This window comes from Phyllopteryx taeniolatus, chromosome 11 (genome assembly GCF_024500385.1).
Source record: "Phyllopteryx taeniolatus isolate TA_2022b chromosome 11, UOR_Ptae_1.2, whole genome shotgun sequence".
NCBI classification, from domain to species: Eukaryota; Metazoa; Chordata; class Actinopteri; order Syngnathiformes; family Syngnathidae; genus Phyllopteryx; species Phyllopteryx taeniolatus.
Genome location: NC_084512.1, coordinates 17,880,509 through 17,903,211, shown reverse-complemented (window position 1 = coordinate 17,903,211; position 22,703 = coordinate 17,880,509). Strand labels below are relative to the sequence as shown.

Below are 22,703 nucleotides of genomic sequence, written 5' to 3'. Positions count from 1 at the left end.
CCTCACCTATGGTCACGAGCTGTGGGTCGTGACCAAAAGAACAAGATCCCGGATACGAGCGGCTGAAATGAGTTTCCTCCGCAGGGTGTCCGGGCTCTCCCTTAGAGATAAGGTGAGAAGTTCGGTCATCCGGGAGGATCTCAGAGTAGAACCGCTGCTCCTCTACATCGAGAGGAGCCAGATGAGGTGGCTGGAGCATCTGATTCGGATGCCTCCCGGATGCCTCCCTGGTGAGGTGTTCCGGGCATGTCCCACCGGGAGGAGACCCCGGGGGCGATCTAGGACACGCTAGAGAGGCTACGTCCTTCGGCTGGCCTGGGAACGCCTCGGGATCCCCCCGGAAGAGCTGGATGAAGTGGCCGGGGAGAGGGAAGTCTGGGCGTCCCTGCTAAAGCTACTGCCCCCGCGACCCGACCCGGATAAGCGGTAGAAAATGGATGGATGGATGGATGGATGGATGGATGTATACCAATTTTTAAGTTTTAAAATATTATTTTATAAATGTTATGTTTTACTAATGAATTCATTTCATTTTACTTCATTTAGTGCTTTACCCATTGTATTCTTGTGAGATAATTGCGGACAACAGTGAAACTTTATCCTAACTAAATATAAACTATATGTTGCCAAAATAAAAAAAATGTGGTTAGGGCATAAAGTAAGTAATAAAGAAAATAATAATTAAGATGTATTTTAGACATTATCGAGAAAATGGTAGAAACAGTGGTACGCTAACTGAAACCAAGTTCTATTAAAATGCACACATCCACAAAAGATGTCGTGTTTACTCAGATATAAGGGTGATGCTGAATTAACGTTAATGATGTTTCCTTGAAGGTAATAACCTTCAAAGGTGATGAGAAGAAGTCGGACGTATAAATAGCATGAAAGGAGACGCTTGCCTGTCTGCCAGAGCCGTCATTCTGGCAGCATCACAGCATCTCTACCAGCTTTCAGACACACTCCATCTTTCATCGGGGTGGGGGGCGGGAGGGTTGGGGCGAAACATCAAAAGATAATGGTGGGAATACATAGATGACAACACATCCTTTCACAGGCTGGCAGAGAGCGAGAAGGAAGCGGCGTGTCAAGACCAAAAAAGGGCACGTGCAGCAACTAAGTGGAAACTGGAGAAGGACGTAGAGCATGTGCACGGGGGGAGATGATGGCGATGGGAATGAGGGGAGATGGCTAAGTCCATGTCAACGTTTCAATCATAAGGAGCCAGTGCGGTGATTTGAAGGGTTCTCTCCACTGTAGCGTGATTGGTCGGCCTTTGTCAAGTTCTTTTCTGATTTGAGCCTGCGCCGACCTTGAAAAGGCTGAGAAGTTCTTACAGGACACTATCCACTCAAGTCCAGTAGTTTTCTCCAGCTTTATTTCACAGTATTTACAGAAGCTTTAGTTTATGGTGATAATGTTAAAGTAAGACAAAAAGAGAAATTGGATGGAATTACTAGTTAGAGGAAACACTGCCCAAGTCAACCCATACCAGAGGCATCTGCGATCTTCTTCACTTTGTCTCAAATCATCTCAGGAGTCCCCAGTCTTTTGAGTACATGGGGTTCAAATGCAAAAGAAGACATCTCTATTTCTTTGTAAATTTAGTAAAATGATTTTTTTTTTCTGGTTTACCGGGTAAGGCTAATAATTGGTATTTAGGGTATTCTAGGTTAATACACAATTTAGCGGTTCAGAGACTAATTTGGGGGAAATCAAATCAAAACCTTTCTTGAAAAAGTCTTACAAAGAGATCTTTGATGTCATTTCATCACAAAACCAGACAACTCAAAGAAAATGTTCTTCAAAAACAGACGAGTCCAAAATTTTCACACAACTATATAATTACACTGAAATTGCCTTGTGAATGGCGGCACGGTGGATGATTGGTTAGAGCATCAGCCTCACAGTTCTGTGGACCCGGGTTCAATCACCGGCCCCGCCTGTGTGGAGTTTGCATGTTCTCCCCGCGCCTGCGTGGGCTTTCTCCGGGCACTCCGGTTTCTTCCCACATCCCAAAAACCTGCATTAATTGGTGACTCTAAATTGCCCGTAGGTGTGAGTGTGAGTGCGAATGGTTGTTTGTTTGTATGTGCCCTGCGATTGGCTGGCAACCAGTTCAGGGTGTACCCCGCCTCCTGCCCGATGACAACTGGGATAGGCTCCAGCACGCCCGCGACCCTAGTGAGGAGAAGCGGCTCAGAAAATGGATGGATGGATGGATGCTTTGTGAATAAAAAAATAACAACAGGTGAGTGTACTAGAAATACAGTCTCTTGAACTAATCCTTAAGCTTTACTTAAAGTTGCCTTTAGTAACCCTTCTAAGGGAGAGAAAAGTCACATTGATTGGGAAGTCAGTTACTGTACCTTCTTCGTTGCTGTAATCCTCAGGAGTCTGTCGACCCACTTTGAGGGGCTGGTCCTGTTTCATGCAAACGAGCAACTGCTCACTCTGCCCCATCTACTGCGGGGCCAATGCCGAGTATGGTTTTCCTTGAGCATGACAACACCTAGCAGCTAACCACTGACAGCATCAATTATATTTTCAGTTGTGGAGGCAGCACTTCACAACAAAGCCGGGGGATACAGTCAATGAGTGTTATCAGTGTATGTGGCGCAAGCAGTGGAAACATTGCCAAACACAAAATTGAACTGAAAAAGTCCGAGGTTGACCAGCGTCACTTAAATGTTTAACCTTTGATGTTCCACTGAATACAAAATCAGCAAGGCACAGAATGAAACGCAAGGTGACACCCACAACTAGCAAATTAGGTGGTGCGCGTTACTGCAGTACCACAAAAGGCCACCGGGGATGTGTATGGCCAGTTATGAATGGATGAAGATTTAACCACCCCGCTGACCACTGGAGCTGCAGTGGGGATGAATTGTACATTTCTATGTCATCGCACTAATTGGTGGACGGAGGAAACACACCAGGAGCCTCCACTTCAGAGACCACGAGCTCCCGAGGCACGGGCCCGGCTATTTATTGCCCAAGGCCCATTGCTGTCATGACCTGCACATAGCCTAACCTTGTCAGACATGGAATCTGCATCACGCTCAAATTGATGTTTGACTATGTGACACATTATGAATATTACATTACATGAGCGTAGACGCTGTCACTCAGATACGAGCGGCTTTCCTCACCAGCTAAGATAAGCATGCTGGTGGAAAAGTGAGCAGGGTAGGGAAAGTAAAAGGGAGACAAAAAGGGAGGTGAAATATTATTCAAGAAAAGCATGGGTGTTAAATGATTAATAGGCAACACAGAGTCAGAAACAAGCACTTAGGGCTAAAACAGACAAAAGAGAGTATGCTTTTCGCCTTTTATCACATTTCACGTAAAGGACCCTGACAAATGGTGGTCATATTGCATGGCTCGGGGCCCGTCTTGATGTTTAATGCATCGACTGCCACGCTAAGGCAGGCTAGTAAACACTCATTTGTGGTGGGGAGTAGTCGCACATGAAATCCATTTTGCAAACTGGAGTGGAGAGAGGGGCCGCGTGACAAAGCTTTTAGAGCGATGTGGTCGAATGTACAGTTTGCTTGTGAAATGTTTGGAGGGAACAGGACATCATCAAATACGTGACTTACAAAAAGCTATCTTTCCAACACAACACGGGTGAGAAATAATGCTGTGGCTTTTCAAAGAACCTTTCCAAATCAAGTTCTGAGGTTATTTGGGGTTATTCGTGACACACGTGTTCAAATTCTTTACTGCAATGTTAAGACATGGCACATAAAAAGGGCACAGTCTCTTATATAGTGAATTAGCGTTTTATTGATTCCTAATCTATCTAGTCAAAAATATGTAGCAGTACCTAGCTAACCTCAAATGAATACGACAGACATTGTCTGAAATTACATGCTAAGTTACTATCTAGCTCATGAAATTAATTAGCCCACGACTAACTTTGTACAAGTACAAAACTGGATGTAACATTAGACTAGTTGCTAATGCATTGTTATTGTTTCAGTAACTCAAAATCAATATCTTGTAACAAATATCAGTTTCTGGTGTCTAGCTAACTTCAAATGGAAGCAACAAAATCAAGACAATTAATGTACATAAATGCAAAACTAATATATGCTGTATGTGCATGCTTTACATATGTCAGAAGACATTGTTTTAGCATACCAGCACTGCACACAAATCTGAACAGTCACGTTATGTCATGTTAACACAGGTTCTGTCTGGGCTCGTCTACCACCAACCACACCAACCCCTTTATATTGCATATATTTGCTAATTATTATATATTATATTATTAAAACAAATCCTACTTTGTAACAAATGTCTGTTGACCTTTATAGTAAGTTCAAATGGATGCTACAAAAAATGTCTGTAATCTTAGTGGTACGCTACGCCATCAGTATCAACCATCACTCTAATGAAATTTATTGTGTGAAGAAGGGTTAGTTGTGTAATATTCCACCCCAAATTTGTTTTTATTATAGTGCCACTTTTTTGTCCTTCTAAAACTTGCACGTCTCAGTCTCAACCAATTCAAACCATTCCAGCATCAAAATATTCAGGGAACATTTTTTTTTTAACAACCCTACAATTCCCACAATTCCATGAAAAAAATCCCACTGAAATGGAGACTTTTTCCAAATTAAACTTCTCCTTCCATGATTTGAGTTGTTTGCAACTCAAATCATTCCAACTTCAAACTGTTCATCACATTCAGAAGATAGTGGGAATTATTTTTCACATTCCCCAAACCCCAACATATTTTCATTGTTTCACATTTCCCATGACAAAATGCCCAAATAAAACAGGACATTTTACAGACTGACCTTGTGCTTCCACATTTCTCCTCTAATTCAAACCATTTCAACTTCAAAATGTTCAGTTCTTGCAGGCTACTATTTACGATACTCCAAGAATTGAATTTTTTCCCCCGAAAATTCCTAAACTACCAATTCACATTTCACAGAATTTCAGTTCGGTGTCAGTGCTTCAGCATTCACCAGCAATTTCTACAGAAATTGCATTCTGTAGTTTTGAGGTAAGATGAAGACAGTATTGCTGCTATAAAAGAAAGGTGCTACGTATATAAAGCTATCGGTTCAATGGAGTTGGAGAACTGACCTGTATCTCTGATAGTCGTCCTCGTCTTTATCCAGGCTGACCAGCTGGTTTGGGCAGGCCTCATTGCCCAGCAAGCTGAGGTACTCCAGGGACGGGGTCACGTCAGCCAAGTGCTCCAGCAGTGCTTCAATATCAGTCAGGTGTCAAAGGGCGGATGTCAAGGACCTAGCGCTGTTAATTACATTAGCATTTACTACCCACAGCGCTGCCCGGTCGGCCCGAGAACACATCACTGTCACACGTACGGAGGTGCTCAAAGGAGCTAGTCACCAGCTTTGTGCGACACAGGGCCAATTTAAGGTGCAGGCTTTGGCGTATAGTAGTCACACAATTTGGCTGCTTTTCTCTTCATCTCTTTCATTTCCTAGGTGGCCGGCTGCAGAATAGTGACAACATGATGGATGCCCTGTGGTTCAAACAGTCCGAGAGCTGCGCCGTGGAAAACTTTTTGCCCATCGTGGAAAAAACAAACAGCCCCTAAAGCAGGCACATTCATCACTAATACATTCACTTGGAAAATTGAGCCCCGAAAGTGTCAAAATACAACGCCGTTAATGCTGCGCTCGAGCTATAAAATGGCAGCGCGCCACGACAGGATGTACATAATTGGCCTATTAGCATGTGCCTGCCACTTCACAACCCAAGACGGTGCACGGTCCCAGACGCCCCACATTTTAATGTTGACTCTGGAAGTGTGTGCACGTGTGTGTTAATGTGTGTGAGAAGGTGAGTCTCCGATGGGGTCTGAGGAAGCCAAGTGAAAACAGGACACATTGCCGAACCGGTTCAGAAATCAAGAAGGGAAGTTAACACGTTTTTGAGTTGATCATTAACAGACTTGTATTGTGTCGACGCCTCGGCTTTAGGATGGCTGACTTCTCCTTTACCATGGAAACTCAGTGTACATTTATACCACATCCACCTAGTAAAAACTGGAAAACATCTTTGTTTTTTTTTAATGAAAGCAGTATGTAAAATGGATGGATGGTTCCATATACCAAAGGCAGAAACATAAATGGTAAATGGACTGCACTTATATAACGCTACAGTGCTGTGTTCCGTATAGAGATGGGGGGGGGAAAGCCTATCACAATTATAATGACCAAAATTATCACGGTTATCATTATAATAATGATATTGCTAAAAAGGAATGTAAAAATAAAAAAAATAGGTTGAGGTCGCCTGATATTTGATTTTGAATACACCAAAGTATAAAAGCAGCCCAATGTACTCATTGTACATTATAAAAATTTTAAAAAGCAACACCAAAATGAGTTTTCATGCATGCAAGAACCCATGGAATGTATTCAAAATGACTAAGAACACAGTAACGTATTTAACTAACAGCACTGGTGTACAATTTGTGTGGCGTTTGACATGTTGCCCCCCCACCCTTCGCATTCCCTGCATACAGTAGTACAGTGTAATTATCTTGAATTAATGTGTTGTTGCTGCCCGATGTTGTAGTTGTGTATTTGTGCATGTAAATTTAAACACAGAGATATCTGAAATGGCTTACTGAAAATACAGTGCTTCACAAATGTATTAGACTCACACCCAATGTAAGGTTTATGCCGCAGTTGCCCTAAATGAAAAGAATAAATCAGTTTTTATGTTTTGGCATTGGTTAATATACTAGTATGTAGGGGCTCGTTAACAAAATGATATTTCCATGCTAAATATTAGAGGTATCTGTGAATTTTCAAATCAATGTTAAAAAAATGGAAAAAAATAGTAAAGCACATTTTGGTATACAAGAGGTAAATTCAATTTGATATTCAACATGGCAAAACATTGAGAACTCACTGAAATTGAGTCTACATTAAAGCACATCATGATGCCGGATGGTTTCTGAGACACATACAGTGGGGCAAAAAAGTATTTAGTCAGCCACCAATTGTGCAAGTTCTCCCACTTAAAAAGATGAGAGAGGCCTGTAATTTTCATTATAGGTATACATCACTTATGAGAGACAAAATGAGAAAATCAAACAGAAAATCACATTGTCTGATTTTTAAAGAATTTATTAGCAAATTATGGTGGAAAATAAGTATTTGGTCACCTACAAACAAGCAAGATTTCTGGCTCTCACAGACCTGTAACTTCTTCTTTAAGAGGCTCCTCTGTCCTCCACTCGTTACCTGTATTAATGGAAGCTGTTTGAACTCGTTATCAGTATAAAAGACACTTGTCCAAAACCTCAAACAGTCACACTCCGAACTCCGCTATGGCCAAGAAGACCAAAGAGCTGTCAAAGGACACCAGAAACAAAATTGTAGAAGTGGACCAGGCTGGGAAGACTGAATCTGCAATAGGTAAGCAGGTTGGTGTGAAGAAATCAACTGTGGGAGCAATTATTAGAAAATGGAAGACATACAAGACCACTGATAATCTCCCTCGATCTGGAGCTCCACACAAGATCTCACAAGAATGGTGAGTAAAAATCCCACAATCACATGGGGGGACCTAGTGAATGACCTGCAGAGAGCTGGGACCAAAGTAACAAAGGCTACCATCAGTAACACACAGTAACATGCCGCCAGGGACTCAAATCCTACAATGCCAGCCGTGTCCCCCTCCTTAAGCCAGTGCATGTCCAGGCCCGTCTCAAGTTTGCTCGAGAGCATTTGGATGATCCAGATGAGGATTGGGAGAATGTCATATGATCAGATGAAACAAAAATAGAACTTTTTGGTAAAAACTCAAATTGTCGTGTTTGGAGGAGAAAGAATGCTGAGCTGCATCCAAAGAACACCATACCTACTGTGAAGCATGGGGATGGAAACATCATGCTTTGAGGCTGCTTTTCTACAAAGGGACCAGGACGACTGATCCGTGGAAAGGAAAGAATGAATGGGACCATGTAAAATCATGAGATTTTGAGTGAAAACCTCCTTCCATCAGCAAGGGCATTGAAGATGAAACGGGCTGGCTCTTCAGCATGACAATGATCCCAAACACACCGGCCGGGCAACGAAGGAGTGGCTTTGTAAGAAGCATTTCAAGGTCCTGGAGTGGCCTAAGCAGTCTCCAGATCTCAACCCCATTAAAAAAACCTGTGGAGCTGAAAGTCTGTCTTGCCCAGCGACGGCCCCAAAACATCACTGCTCTAGAGGAGATCTGCATGGAGGAATGGGCCAAAATACCAGCAACAGTGTGTGAAAACCTTGTGAAGACTTACAGAAAACGTTTGACCTCTGTCATTGCCGACAAAGGGTATATAACAAAGTATGACATGAACTTTTGTTACGGACCAAATACTTATTTTCCACCATAATTTGCTAATAAATTCTTTAAAAATCAGACTGTGATTTTTTTTTTTTACCTCATTTTGTCTCTCATAGGTGAGGTATATTCACCTTTTTAAGTGGGAGAACACAATTGGTGGCTGACTAAATACTTTTTTGTCCCACTGTAGCTGGGAGTGGTTGTCTAATAAACGTGTTAAGCACTCCACATGTTAACAGAAGGCCCGAAAATATCATATTTAAGGGTACTTAATTGGAATTGGGAGCTGCTGTGTAAATCCAGCCTCAGTGTACAAAGACAGAAGCACAAATCATTTTGCAGCAGAATGTCATTTACGGGAAGTTTCAGTTATAAATAATAATAATTAAAACATGATATTATTAACAAGAAAAACCAATCTCATTACTTGATTCAACACTATTCTCTTTAACAGCACTATGTTGACTTGAAATCCAACTCCACTAGAGGTCCCTGTGGCTCAGAAACAGCTCCTCAGTTGAGCTCCTCCACACAAAAGCGCCCAGCAAAGCCATTAAAAGTGTTTCCTCAAGACAACAAAACAGAGAGCCGATGACGACGCCTGCATTTTTATAAACTGCTACTAAGGAAGAGTGTGTTTTTTCTTGAAAGGATATTTTGTTCTTATTGAGCGTTAAGGTGTGCAGGTTAGGTAACCTGGGCAACCGGAGGTCATTCCCAAGCAGATTGTTGTCGACGACCAGCTCTTCCAGCTCAGTGAACGTTTTGAGGCCTGCCAGGGTCCTGCAATGATAAGGCCACAGGAAAAGACGGGTTATGGTCAGAGATAAATATTTCACATGTTGAAAGAGTTTATGTCCGGGCCTGTCAGTGCAGAGGGGGGTGAATGACAAGAATTAGTGGCACTGAGCTCCCCCTGGCATGGCGAGGCATCCTTCAGAGGCTGGCAGGATGAGGGATGGGGGTCACTTGTGAGTAGCCAGGATTCAAAACAAAAGGCTTCAGAAATGCAGCGGGCAGGATGAATTTGTCAATGTCTTGTGCCTTGAGGCACCCAGTTTTGCCTGACCCCAACCCACCATTCCCAAGACAAATCACTCTGTCACAGTTCACCTTCACTCCCCAGACACAAATTTAACTTGTCATCCATCATTTTCACACAGGAAGCGGAACACGCTCGCCATTGCACATGGAATGGAAGGCAAACTTTTCTCTTCAGAGGCTTAAAAACCTTAAAGAGACAGTGCACATTTCCCTTTGACCTGGCCAACCCCCACCCACACGCACTAACACATTCACAGCCTTATCATAAAAATGATGAAGGGTGGTGTCAGGAGTAATATTAGGACCGTGCAAAGTTCAAGCTGTAAAAGGCGAACAATGGCAGTGTGTGCTGTCCAATCCTTCAACACTGTGTGGACGTGTCCGAGGTGACTTTATTGGCATTTAAATCAAACGAAGGCATGACACCTCTCAATAGATTTTGCAATCTAAAGAGCATTCCTAATGGCATTTTTATTCATCAAGTACATCAATAACTGCAGTCATCGAAGCTCCTGCTTTACAAAAGTACATCTATGTTCTCTGGCAGCATCGCGCAGCTTACGCAAAGGCACAGTGACGTCTAAACAGATGCAGCGTTAACAAATTCTGACTTGCGTCAATATGAGAACTTTATCGTGAGAATCTGCAAATGGAAGGCAGGGAGCGGTACAGTGTGCAATATTCATCATGGAAAAGAAAGCAACACATTGGCAAAGCGAGGATTTAAAAAAAATGCTGCGGGGTCCACTCGGGACTATTAAAATGTTGACTTCACTTTTATGACGTGACTTCACTCAGAGTAACAACTCCAAAAGAGCATTTTTGTTGGCGATTTACATGCAGATAACGGGAAATGTTAATGACCACAATGTATCCCACTGGAGACCCTCCAGTTATTAATTGTACCGTAAAATTTATCATCAACTTTTAATATGTTCTTGCAACCTAACCCCAAAAGTAGTATCTCATTTGAAGAAAAAAAAAAGTTACATTTATCATGGACAGGAGCAAAAAGAAAAACATTTTTTTCCACCATTTCAAGTGTTATTTCGCTGTAAAATTAAATGTCTATGTTTCAGATATAAAAAAAAAACTACGAAAATTTGGAGAACAAATATTTTTATTGGACAGTGACAATATCAGTATTATAAATACAATCAATATTTTTGAAGAGTTAATGCAGTACAAAAAAAAAATAATAATCTTGCTGTTACAAGAAATCAGAATAAACATTTCAATGAAAGCCTTCTAAAGCCTGAACTCCACTATTCATCATTGTGAGAACAAAGTGAGCAACACTGCCACCTCTGGCCAGGCTGACCTATGCAGAATGAATTATTTAGCATTTGACATCAACTTTCTGCGATTGGCTGGCGACCAGTTCAGGGTGTACCCCGCCTTTCGCCCGAAGATAGCTGTGATGGGCTCCAGCACGCCCGTGACACTAGTGAGGATAAGCGGTATGGAAAATGGATGGATGGATGGACATCAACTTTATGACAGTAAATTATCATGATTTTTCAGTTACAACTATGTTAAAACTGATGGGGGAGATACAGTTTTTGCCCCATGTTGATATTTCAAGTACTGATATAAACACAAAATGTGTGCATGCTCCGAATTTAGATGAAAAAAAGTTAAACAGGATGCTGCTTTGAATATTTCTATTCCAACAGACATCCACTTCAACTGCTCTTCATTCTATTATGAACAAACTTCACCTCACACACCCAGCAGACAAATTGGCTGCAACATTGAACTACAAAGCAAAAAACAAGAAATAAAAAATTGCTACTGTCCCACACGGAAATGAACAAATCAGCAATTCGCTGCTGACTGTGAACGAGGTAGACTGATGCCTCATTTCAAAAGGCGTCTATCCACTTTTGCACACAAACAGACACAGTTAAAAACACACACAGCGGCAACTGACAGCACCTATAGCCGGTATTGCTGTTGGCTGACAAGCTCTTATCGCTTCTGACTAACACACAAGATGGATGTGCGCGCAGATGCGCCACTTTTATTTTATATGATGCTGCTCAGCAATACTGTGAACCAGGGACGAGTCACAATATCAACCATACAGCACCTTGCGATTAGTACATGGATAAAACAACCACGCTTTCATATTGAAAAGGGTAAAACGAGTTGGGAAATGCATGAAGTACTAAATGAATAGTGGAATTTGCAGGCGGGCAGCATGATGGCCGAGTTGTTAGTGTGTGTGCCTCACAGTTCTGAGGTTTGACGTTTGAATCGCAACTCTGCTTTACCTGTGACGAAATTGGATGGTCTCCCATGCTTATGTGGGTTTTCTGCAGGTCTCAGGCTTCTTCCCACATTCCAAAAACACGCATTTTATGTTCATTGGAGACTCCATAGAATTGTCCATAGGTGTGAACGTGAGCATGAATGGTTGTTTGAGTGCCCTATGATTGGCTGGCGACCAGGGATAGGCTCCAGTTCACCCACAACCCTAATGAATACAACCACTATAGAAAAAATATTATTGGATGGAATTTGCAGCGATATTCAACTTCAAACAACAATTCAATGTCTCATTATTACTTTTAAAATCAACCTAGTTACTCATAGTGCCTGACAATAATTCAGTACAATAATGTAGTCAATATTCAACTTTCTCACCCTTCTAATGTTGCATTCAAAATGCTGTCTCTATTACAGTATTGGTAAGTCCTTAGGTTAAACTTTTTGTCAAATCGCAAACAGACATTTGACCATCAACGGCTGTTGTACTCCGGTGCAAGGACCGGCTGTGAAAGCTAATAGCAACTAGTGAACTAGCAGCAGCATTTCAAGAACAAATTAACACAGTATGTATGTTTTAAATCTACTTTCTGGACTGATGGTCTGTGTCATACCACTCAAACCTGATTCGAAAGAGCTCCAGAGCGCTATCGCTCACACAGCTACGTGACATTTCACCAGCTATTGTAATAGATTCTTGGACTTGTACTATGAGCGGTACATGCGTTATACTGTATGTCATTTGGACATTAGACATATTTTGTCATAACAGTGCATCATCTGTTTAGGAAAGAACGTCACAAAATAAAAATAAAATGAATCATAAGCAGTATAGAAAATGGATGGATGATTACTGCCATCAGAAGTGGTAATTTTAGGCATGCTAAAATGGAATTTAACTTAAAAAGTAATCCAATATGTGGACTAAAAATTGTATTACACTTTTTTCTACTCTTGGGTCAGTTTAGTGCAGTTTTTCATGGCAGAACTGGAATATCATGTTTGAACTTCAGAGCACAGTGAAGGTACTGTATGTGACTTGACATACAGTTCTCAAAAACATGCAATTAATCTGCAAGTGTAATCGGTGTTAATGTGTAGTTTGGCACCACATTGGACAAACACGATTTTGTTGGCTGCTCCTTATTTGCCACCTGTAAATGTGTGTGTGTGTGTGTGTGGCTGATGCAATCCTGTGGGTTACGTTATTAGCTGCTTGGTTAAAGGGAGCCGCATGACACAGGGGGGAGCCTTATTAATTGTTGTTTTCATGTCACCGCCGCTGCGTGCACTGGCTGATTTAATCAGTTAAATTCACAGCCAGGGGAGCGAGCAGCCACTGAGTCCCATCCAGCATTAACTACAGAGCAGAGATTGAAGCAGTATACCGCTCGCCAGCGTTCCCATTGGTGCTTTCATTATTATAATTTTTTCCCTCTTTTTTGTTTTAATGTGCAGCTTGGAAACAGTGCAAAGTTCAAGCGATGCAGTAAAAAGTAGTCGAATGAGCTTTTCTTGCCGTTAACAAAACTAATGAGTAGAATTGTCTGGAGCCCCAACTCTTATAGACGTTAATTAAAAAGCACAACAGAGACAGTACGGAAGCTACTTCTATATGATCCCAACACAATATTGTATTGACAGTGATTTATAATGTTAGCACAAATGGTTAGTAGTCATGTTGATTTGCCTTGCTTCCTTAGATTGTTTAGTGATGCAACCACAGGACTGTACCACTGATGTCAAACGAGAACTATGATGACCTGGAAACTAAAATAGTACAATAATGTGTCTCCAAGCTGCTTCGTACAATATGACTCAATGGACACTAAGTCCATTGAGCTATATTTTTTACAAACCCATTATAGTGCTTGTGAGCTGAAGGCTATCCCAGCTGACTTTGGGAAAAGAGGAGGCGAACACCCTGGACTAATCGTCAGCCAATCGCTGGACACATAGATTTTATTTAATTAGCACTTTTCACAGAGAAGACGACAAAGTGCTTCACCTAGTTACAAATGGATGGTCGGAGTACCCTGAAAATAACCAATGCATACAAAACACAGGTAGGCCAGAGCTGAGATTCAAACCTCAAGCCTGAGAACTGTAAAGGTCTTTTCACACCACACTTGGCAATGCACAACGCGCCTTTGACTTTCCCATTCCCATGTGCTGAGGGGGCGGGACCACAGAATGCCATGTCGCAGCGCGGCAAGTTTGACGTGACATGCCTCGAATAGAAAAATGTTCTATTCTGGAGCGGGGTCGCGGTGACATCAGAAAGAGCCTCCAATAGGAGACAGGCTGGCAGAGTGAGCTCCCGTTCAGCTTGAAATACACCTCGAAGCGCTCTTAGTGGAACTGTAGCTCACAAACTAGCTTAAACTCACCAAGATGCTGCTGTGAAATTACTACTGGATGCATCCATTCCGTATTATTTTTTTTGGCTTCCTATTTCCTTGTAGGCTGCTACTTCAGCATTGCCAAATACGGGCAAGGTTACATGGGCGTGCCGTCGTCATCGCGTGCTGCCGCATGGACGGTTCACACTGAGCAAGTGCCGCATGAAAAGGCCTTAAGTGTTAGCCAATAGGCCACCAAAGCTAGTCTGACATTAACTCGAAAACAATAATAATAAAATAAAAGGTGCATGATGTGCAACACAGTCTTAATTCGTTGACTTGAAACACAGTTAAGCCTGTTAAAATGTTCAAATACCGTAAGAATAATGCTATAATTCTCACTGCCTCTTTATTAGGTACAATCGTGCTCACCATTATTGGCACCCCTTCATTTTTTACATAACTTGGAAAATATCTTCAGTAACAAATGGAAATATACCAAATTTATATCATCAGGATGTTTTAATTGGAGGTCCAAAGTAATTTAACAAAGACATTTTTTTTTTAGCTTAGAGATTGTAATTTCAAAGAGAGAAAAAAACCTGAAAACACCATGCACAGCAATATTGGCACCCCTCCTCAATTTTTGGTTGCACAGTGCAGCGGCGCGATGACAGCCTCCAAACGTTTATTGTATCCATCGATAAGCTTTTTGCACTACTCAGGTGGTGTTTTCTCCCACTCTTCCTTTGCAATTTCTTCAAGCTCTTGAACATTTACAGGGTTCTTTTGCCTCATGGCAGATTTCAGCTCCCCCCAAAATATTTTCAGTTGGATTGAGATCAGGACTCATTGCTGGCCATTTTCACCTTTTCAACCATTCCTGTGTGCTTTTGGATGTGTGCTTTGGGCTGCTGTCTTGCTGGAGGACCCATGATCTTCACCTCAAACCAAGTTCTCTTACACTGGGTAAGAGATTTCGCTCTAAAGTCTCTTGATCATTTTCTTATTTCATGATACCTGTGATACCGTCAAGGCCTCCAGTATCAGATATAGCAAAGCAGCCTCACAGCATTATGGATCTTCCACCATGCTTGACTGTTGGCAGGGTGTTCTTTTCCTTAAAGCCTTCATTGTGTGCTGTTTGTGTGCATTGCTAAAAAGCTCTATTTTTGTTTCATCTGTCCATAAAACGTTTATCATTTGCTGTTTTCTCTGTAGAAAACTGTTGTTTCACCTGATTCATTTTCTTCAGGAGATATTCCACATTTACTACTTCATGGGTGCTAATAATGGTGAGCAGGACTGTACACCATAATTAGCTTCATAAAGCAAAATATCACAACCAGTGGAATGTACAACCACAATAATAACCATAATGTTAGATTAATACCTCTCTAAACTGACCGTACAGCTCTTGTATTGGATCTCATTAGATCGGTGGCTAATTAATGAAGAACCCCAATAATAATAATGACGTTATTCATTGAATATGCTAAGTAATTACCATAAAACATAACATGCTTGGATTTATGGTATGTACAGTTCAGGATGCTTTTATTGCTTTTTCTTTAACGAGGTGAGATGATGAATAATTCTCTTAAGATAATTATCATCCACCTATCACAGCTAATCCGTTACGCTAACGACTACCACTTTGCACGTGTAACTCAGCTTCATACATCACGTGTGCACCGCGTGCATAATCCTCTACTAAACTGCACCGACAACAACAATAGAAATATTCATCCGGAACACTGTGTCAGCGCGCCGGTAGGATGAAGATGATGATGATAAAGCAGACAAGGACAGCGGAGCCATCGAGCGGCGGATCGATTGGACGGATACTAACGCAGACGTAGTGATTGATAAACCACTGATGACAACCCAGTGAAGAAAACCCTTGACCGATATTGGCTGAAATGTCAGTCACGGCTGCCAATGTTGCGCTCCGTGCAGCGTCATGTCATATATCCTCAGGCACGGTGGTGGCTGGAAAAATGGCAAGAGGCAGCTTTGGCTCGTTTGCATGCTTTAACCTGACTTTTTTCTCATGCTTGCTGCCAAAAAGAATCATACGTGACCTTTTTAGTGAAAGCTACATAGAGCTGTAGAACATGTTTTCTTTCATAGTGCCCATCAAATCTGCCCTTTTCCAATGTGACTATTCTGTGTGGAAACTACCAACAGAGACATTTTCTTGGCTGTGGGCTTTGCAGTTTTTATACTCCACAGTCTCCACTTTGCTGCAGCGGTTCGTTTTCTTGCTGTCCTCAGTCTCCTATTGGATGTAATGTGTCATCAGGCAGGTAAGAATGACAAAATTGACAATGTCGGTTTACCCTGTCGCGGTGCCTTACTTCTGGCCATGGCAGTATTTTACACCACTGACCCCATTTTGTCTGCCCACAGTTCCCTCTTGAAAAAATATGATATGTATCCCTATTTGCTAAGTTATTTAAACAAGCTAAAATTATTCATTATTATATGCCATATATGCAAAAAAAAAAAATAAATACACTGCTGATGGTTCTTCATTGGTCGAGTAGATTCCTCATGACTTTAAATACTAGAATATCTTAAAATAAATCAATAAATTCACACTCATGCTAATGTTGACTTACCCAACTGCTGTGACTTACCTCTGGCCCAGCAGTATTATACTGCCCCGTTGTCTTGTTTTCAAATTAAATGTGATATGAAATCCATATTTGCTTGATTATTGAAAGATGCTAAAATTATTAATAAGCGCTAAAAGGCAAAGATGGTTCAGAAATGCATTGAAACGTTAGCTCAAACAGAAAGGCCACTGCTGAAGACCGACAGTAAAAACCGAGGTCTCGTTCAGAGGGCAACAGATAAACGTTTGATGAATTGACCAATAGCGGTGCCACCATGGCCTTCATATGTGCATAATGGACTATTCAGAGCGCACTTCAGATTGCCTGCCAGGATAAGGTGGCGTAATGAATGAGAGACGCGAGTGGACCTGGGCAAGGCGGAACGCGGCGGCCTTTAATAAACCTAATAAAGGGTTGAATGTGGGCAGGGAGAGTGGAGAGCAGTTCAGCCTGAAATAGTCGAGAAATATTCAGACGGCGAGACACATTTGCTGTATTATTTATTTTACCCTGCGCTTTATTTAATTACTTGGAGCCATTCTAAAGTATATCATTCAAAAGTGAGATGATAAAATGTTACATACCCTCTTTTTCTATTTACATTACAAATAAGCCTACATATTTAATATAATATATGACTTAGTGAAAGTGGGAAGTCTAGCGCAAATTATTGTAGCTACATCAATAATTTAGGAATGAATTGCCTAATCAATAACACAATTGTTCTGATTCATTTGATAGCAATGAATCAATAGTTTTTTTAATAGAATTTCCTGGAGTGATGAAGTATCCCTGCATGTTCTGAACTCCTTTTTCCAGGCTAGTGTTGTTATTGATCATATTAGTGAGTTTTCAATTGCCACCTTTGCTGGTAGCATGTTGTGAATCAACAGCTCCTTTGCTCATTGTAGCTTAGCAGTGCACTCCAATAAGCCTCAGTCGCTTCAAGATACCATCAATCGATAATCGATTCCTCACAATCAACAGCGTCCTGAACGTTCAATTAATCGACCATTAGGCCTATCCCTAGTTTCGGTGGCAGCCGGTCTAGGCATCCAACTGCAAATAATTGCACGCCTGGGTGGTACTGAAATTAATTATGAAATTAATTATGAAATTAATTATGGCTACATTGTTACAAAACTGTAACTATACATCGATCCATCCAATTTTTATAGCACTTGTCCTCATTAGGGTTACGGGTGAGCTGGAGCCTATCCCAGCTGAGTTCGGGCGAGAGGTGGGGTACATGGGTTAACATGCGAACTCAGGAAGGCTGGAGTTGAGATTTGAACTTCGACCCTCAAAACTGTTTGGCAGAAGTGCTAACCGCTAGACTGCCATGTAACTATACAATACAGTGAACCCTCCCCATATTTTCCGTTTGGCATTTGCAAATTCACATATTTGCGGATTTCGTTTGGAACCTCAGGCCAGAGCAATAAAACTATTGCTTTGCTACCATTTTGTAGCATTTTGGTGCCAAGGAACTATGTTCACTGTAATGGGTCATGAATAAATCATATGGTCATAAACCAATGGAAGTGAATGAAGAAAAGAAAACTACAGTAATACTGTATGTAAATGAGGCATAATAGTGACAAATTCCAGATTTTTGTATTAATATACGAAGAGTCACGGCTCTATCTCCATACTAAAACCTAAAACTAAACAAAGATACAAATAAACATCAAAATACACCAAAAATGCAGCATCAAAAGCACTTTTTCGGATTAACAAAACCAAATGACATCTATAAAGCTAATGAATTCAAGGCAACCCCTCAAACCTTCCCAACAAACATCCCTGCTGCCACCTCCACACAGATCCTGTCAGGCCTCTTCCCGTCGGCCTTTTACGCCTCTCCATACGCATCCCTGACGGCGACGGCAAATTAGACGCGCCATTATCAGACTCCATCTCCCTCCCGCCACACAGCTTGCACTTTCTCACCCGGAGACAGTGTGGCACTCCTCCTTCATTGCAGTGCCAGGCCTCAGGTGGCAGTCATTTACAGATCGCACAACCAGGACATCACCCCTCCTTGTGAATACGTGTCAATTCACACATGGGAACGGGATTACACGTCTCTTTCTTACTGTAGGCAGCTCCAAATGACTATTAATGGCAATGCAAATCATTAAGAGAACATAAGGCGCCGGCAGCCATTCTCTTTATGTGGTTTCACTCTTAATCGGCTCTGACTATTGCGCCGTGCTCGCTCCTGATAGCCAAAAATGCAAAAAGACATAGCTGTCAATTGGAAGCGGCATGTCGGATTGAACTTTGCAAGAGGTTGCATCATTTGCAAAAACAAAATATCCTCCTGCTGAGAGAATTCAAGTGAGGAGAAATCTGTGAAATATAACTTGAAAAGTTCTTTGTTGCCGACAATGTTGAGGAATTTCGCCACTCATTGCCTCATGCTGTTGATTTATTACGTGGAATATAGAAAGGCTGACTGAGTATTTTAAATAAACATACAAAATGTCAATCATGAACTGTAAAAGAAATTTACAAAATTCAAATAAATGTTACACAATACTGTATATACAATATAGTTTTACAGAATTTAAAACGAATTTACAAAAATATATATATTTTTTATTTATAAAATGTAAAAGATTTCTACAAATGGCAAAATTTAAACAAATGAGAAAAAATATAAAATTGAAAACAAATGTAATAAACGTAGAACAAAGCTACTATTCATTCATCATCTTCTGTTCCGCTTATCCTTACTTGGGTCACAGGCATGCTGGAGCCTATCCCAGCTATCTTCGGTCAAGAGGCGGGGTACACCCGAACTGGAGGTCAGCCAATCGCAGACAAAGCTACAAAATTTATTTACAATTTCCAAAACAAATTTAGAAAATATGAATATTTTGCAAAGTCAAACAAAATAAATGAAAACAATTTTATAAAATTGAAAACAAAATTATAAAACCAAAAACATTTACATAATTGGAAAAAATTAAAAAGAAAAAGAATACATACTCCAAATAAATGTAAAAAATGCAAATGCAAAACAAATTTACGAAAACAAATTTTTTTAAATTAAAACATTCGCAAACTCAAACTAATGTAAAGGGTAGCTACTGTTAAAAGTGCGCAGCCCAACAACCAGTGAAGAAAGCTTTCATAATGACATGCTAACAACGAGCATCTCCATTGGCTGACAGAGGTGGTCTCCCAAACAAATACATTTGCGTTACACTTTGTATTAGAAACAAGCAACCACACACATGCCATTTTGTAAATGTGTTTTCAATGTTATGATATAATTTAAACACTATATAAGGAGAGTGTTGAATTGCTAAAAATGAACAAGTGTGTTTGATAGATATGAACCCTGCACTTTCTGAATGATAGGCTACTCCCGTGGATCTCCCTGCTGAGTGCGTGAGGTTAATATTCCCTCTCGATGTCATTAGCGCTGACGGAGGAGCAGAGCGTGCAGTGAATCAGACAAGATCCTGTCAATCCACACACACGCGCACACACACACACACGGAGTAAGAGCCAGGGCCAGAACAAATCAGAGCCACTGCACTAAGGTCAACATCACCTGGCCTCGGGTTCCTCCAATCCCCGACTTAATAACGACCCCGGGATCAAGCCTGGCCCTGGGATAAGAACTTGACAGACATTCTTGTCAGGTTCAACCTCATAAGCCTTGCTTGACCCCGCGCCGACCCTGGAAGCTCTGACGATGACGCAGCAGAGAAGGTGGACAGGACAAAACTGGGGAGGTCTGCCTTGCTTCCCTGCCAATGAAGCATTCAGAAACGTGGAAGTCTCTGTTAAAAGTTTTCCCAATGACAGACACTTCCCGTGCACAATACGCGGAGAGATACACGGCAGATACAAGCCTCCCTTACTCACACACTGCATGCCCATGTGCATTGTGAACGATTGAATCGAGTGTCTAGTTGTCTATCCACGTGACAAATGCCTTCCTTTGTCAGTGAATCAATTTACCGCCTGAGTCTCGGTCGGCGAGGACATCAATGCGGCACAAACAAGTACTCATGCATGCTGGGAACATGCACCTGAACACTGGTTGAGAAGGAATCAACAGCGTCTCTGCAGGTTGTAGTCAAGTAGTGCACACCATTTTGCCTCAATTGCTTAGCACAGAGCAAACAATTCTCCACAATCGACCAAAATCCGTAATCCATAATGTAGTTTAATTTCTATGGCACCACATCAAGATGGCCCCGCCTTGTAATGAAATCCATGGCTTACATATGGCATTATTGCTTAGTACGCAAAATACACTTAATATTCCAAGAACATTTGTAATTTTAAAGAAAAAGGGAATTAACACATTAATTCATAATATAACGATAAATCATAATTTGATGAAAAAAAGTTGAAATATTGTCAAAATTACAGAAATTAAGTCAACTTTTTACATGATTAAAGGTGTAAGAATACAATAAAAATTCATAAGTTTACAAGGAAAAAAATATGTAAATAAAGACAGAATATCGCAAGATTAAAATCCTAATAATAGGAGTGAAAATTCAATAGTTTTAGGAGAATAAATTGGCAATATTAGGATAAAATGTAATTGTATGAAAATAAAGTCAAAATATTGTGAGAAAAACTTGAGTAATTTTAAAGAGAAAAAAAATCTAAATTTACAGAAGTCAGAATGTGATCAGAATAAAGCCCGACAATGAGTAAAAAAAAAAAAAGAAAAAAAAAAAAAAGTTATAAATAATATAAAACTAGGCAAAAAAAAAAAAAGAATTTGAGAAGGGGGCAAATATTTTTCTGCGCCACTATATGTATAGTCACTACATACATTGCTGCTGATTAGTCTTGCTGCATTTTCTCTCCCAGCAAGCGCAAATCAGTTCACCAATGGCATTAATGCATAAACAAGCACGCTCTCATGCATGCTGGAAACACTCAGCCTAATAAGACTGGCTCAATCAGCCAGGGCATATTGTATTACGTGCACTCAAAATGAGATGACTTGAATTAAAGGGCAACAAAACAGGAAATCACCTCATGCTCTGTTCTAATAGGCCAGCAAAAGAAGACAATAATTGAAAATTCTATCTGTGCGGAAGGATTGCTCAGTGCGTCATTACAGTGTTCAGCCCCAACGCCTGTCAACAATTTCCCTCAGACAGAGAGATAGAGAGAAAAGAGAGAGCTGGAGAGAAGGGGGGCGTCCCGCATTACATCTGAGTGAGTTCAACTGTCAACTGCCAGCCATTTGTATGCCTCAGCATCCACCTAATAGCAAATAATCACTAGCCGCGCGCTCCATTCACGGCAAATGATCGATGTTGTCTTGAAGTCTGATGGATGACCCTGCCACAGTGATGTCCAGGCACGCATTAAAAACCACCGCCATGAAATGTCTGTCAGTGTGATGTGAGGCGGCTGACACACACAAACATGACAAAAGAGGAGGCGTGCGCACACGCTGACATCAAGGAAGTGCAGGAAGGAGATCTAGGGACGTGGGACAGGGAAGGAGCCTGAGCTGGTGTGTGCGGTCTGGCTCGCCTCCACACACGGCGTGGCTCTGGTAGTCCTATTGAGAGGGGTGGGACTCTCTTCCACTCCGGAATTGCCCCCGGTGAGAGGCGGCGAGTAGCTGTGGGTATACTTTTTGGCCCCCGGTGAGAGGCGCCTGTATATTGGGGTTCGCCCCGACGGACGAGAGGGTAGCCTCCCTCCGCCTTTGAGTCCTGACAGTTGTTTGTGCCTAGGCGCCGAACAGCAGTTCAGAGTAGCCACCCTTTTTGTAGTCCTTGGAGGGGGTGCTCCATCGTTCTGCAATGCTCACATGGGCAATAACAGTGGAAGGGCGTGACTGGGAGAAACGGCCCCCCAATCAGAACCCCAAGTGGGGGGGAGTTAAAAAAAAATTAACTAATGTGTTAAAGTTGAAAAATTGCATTGGGGTTTGCTCTAGTGATCTTTTCCCCCCCAGCCAAACAAAAGAGTATTTGGGTCACACACACACACACACACACACACACACACACACACACAAACAGACAATAAGTGACATTATCCATTCATTCATCTTCCGTTCCGCTTATCCTCACTAGGGTCACGGGCGTGC

The 22,703-nt window shown here is 41.4% G+C and overlaps 1 protein-coding gene across 1 annotated transcript in view; it reads right to left on the bottom strand.

Annotated features, from left to right (window-relative positions):
* The window catches only part of lrmda (leucine rich melanocyte differentiation associated), a 305,490-nt gene that overhangs the window by 95,852 nt on the left and 186,935 nt on the right, over positions 1-22,703 (bottom strand). Inside the window, exons 3-4 of the mRNA XM_061790519.1 lie at positions 8,988-9,114; positions 5,104-5,243 (exon numbers count right to left, since the gene is read on the bottom strand). Of these exons, the coding sequence (XP_061646503.1) occupies positions 5,104-5,243; positions 8,988-9,114 (267 nt within the window). The remainder of the gene's footprint in view (positions 1-5,103; positions 5,244-8,987; positions 9,115-22,703) is intronic.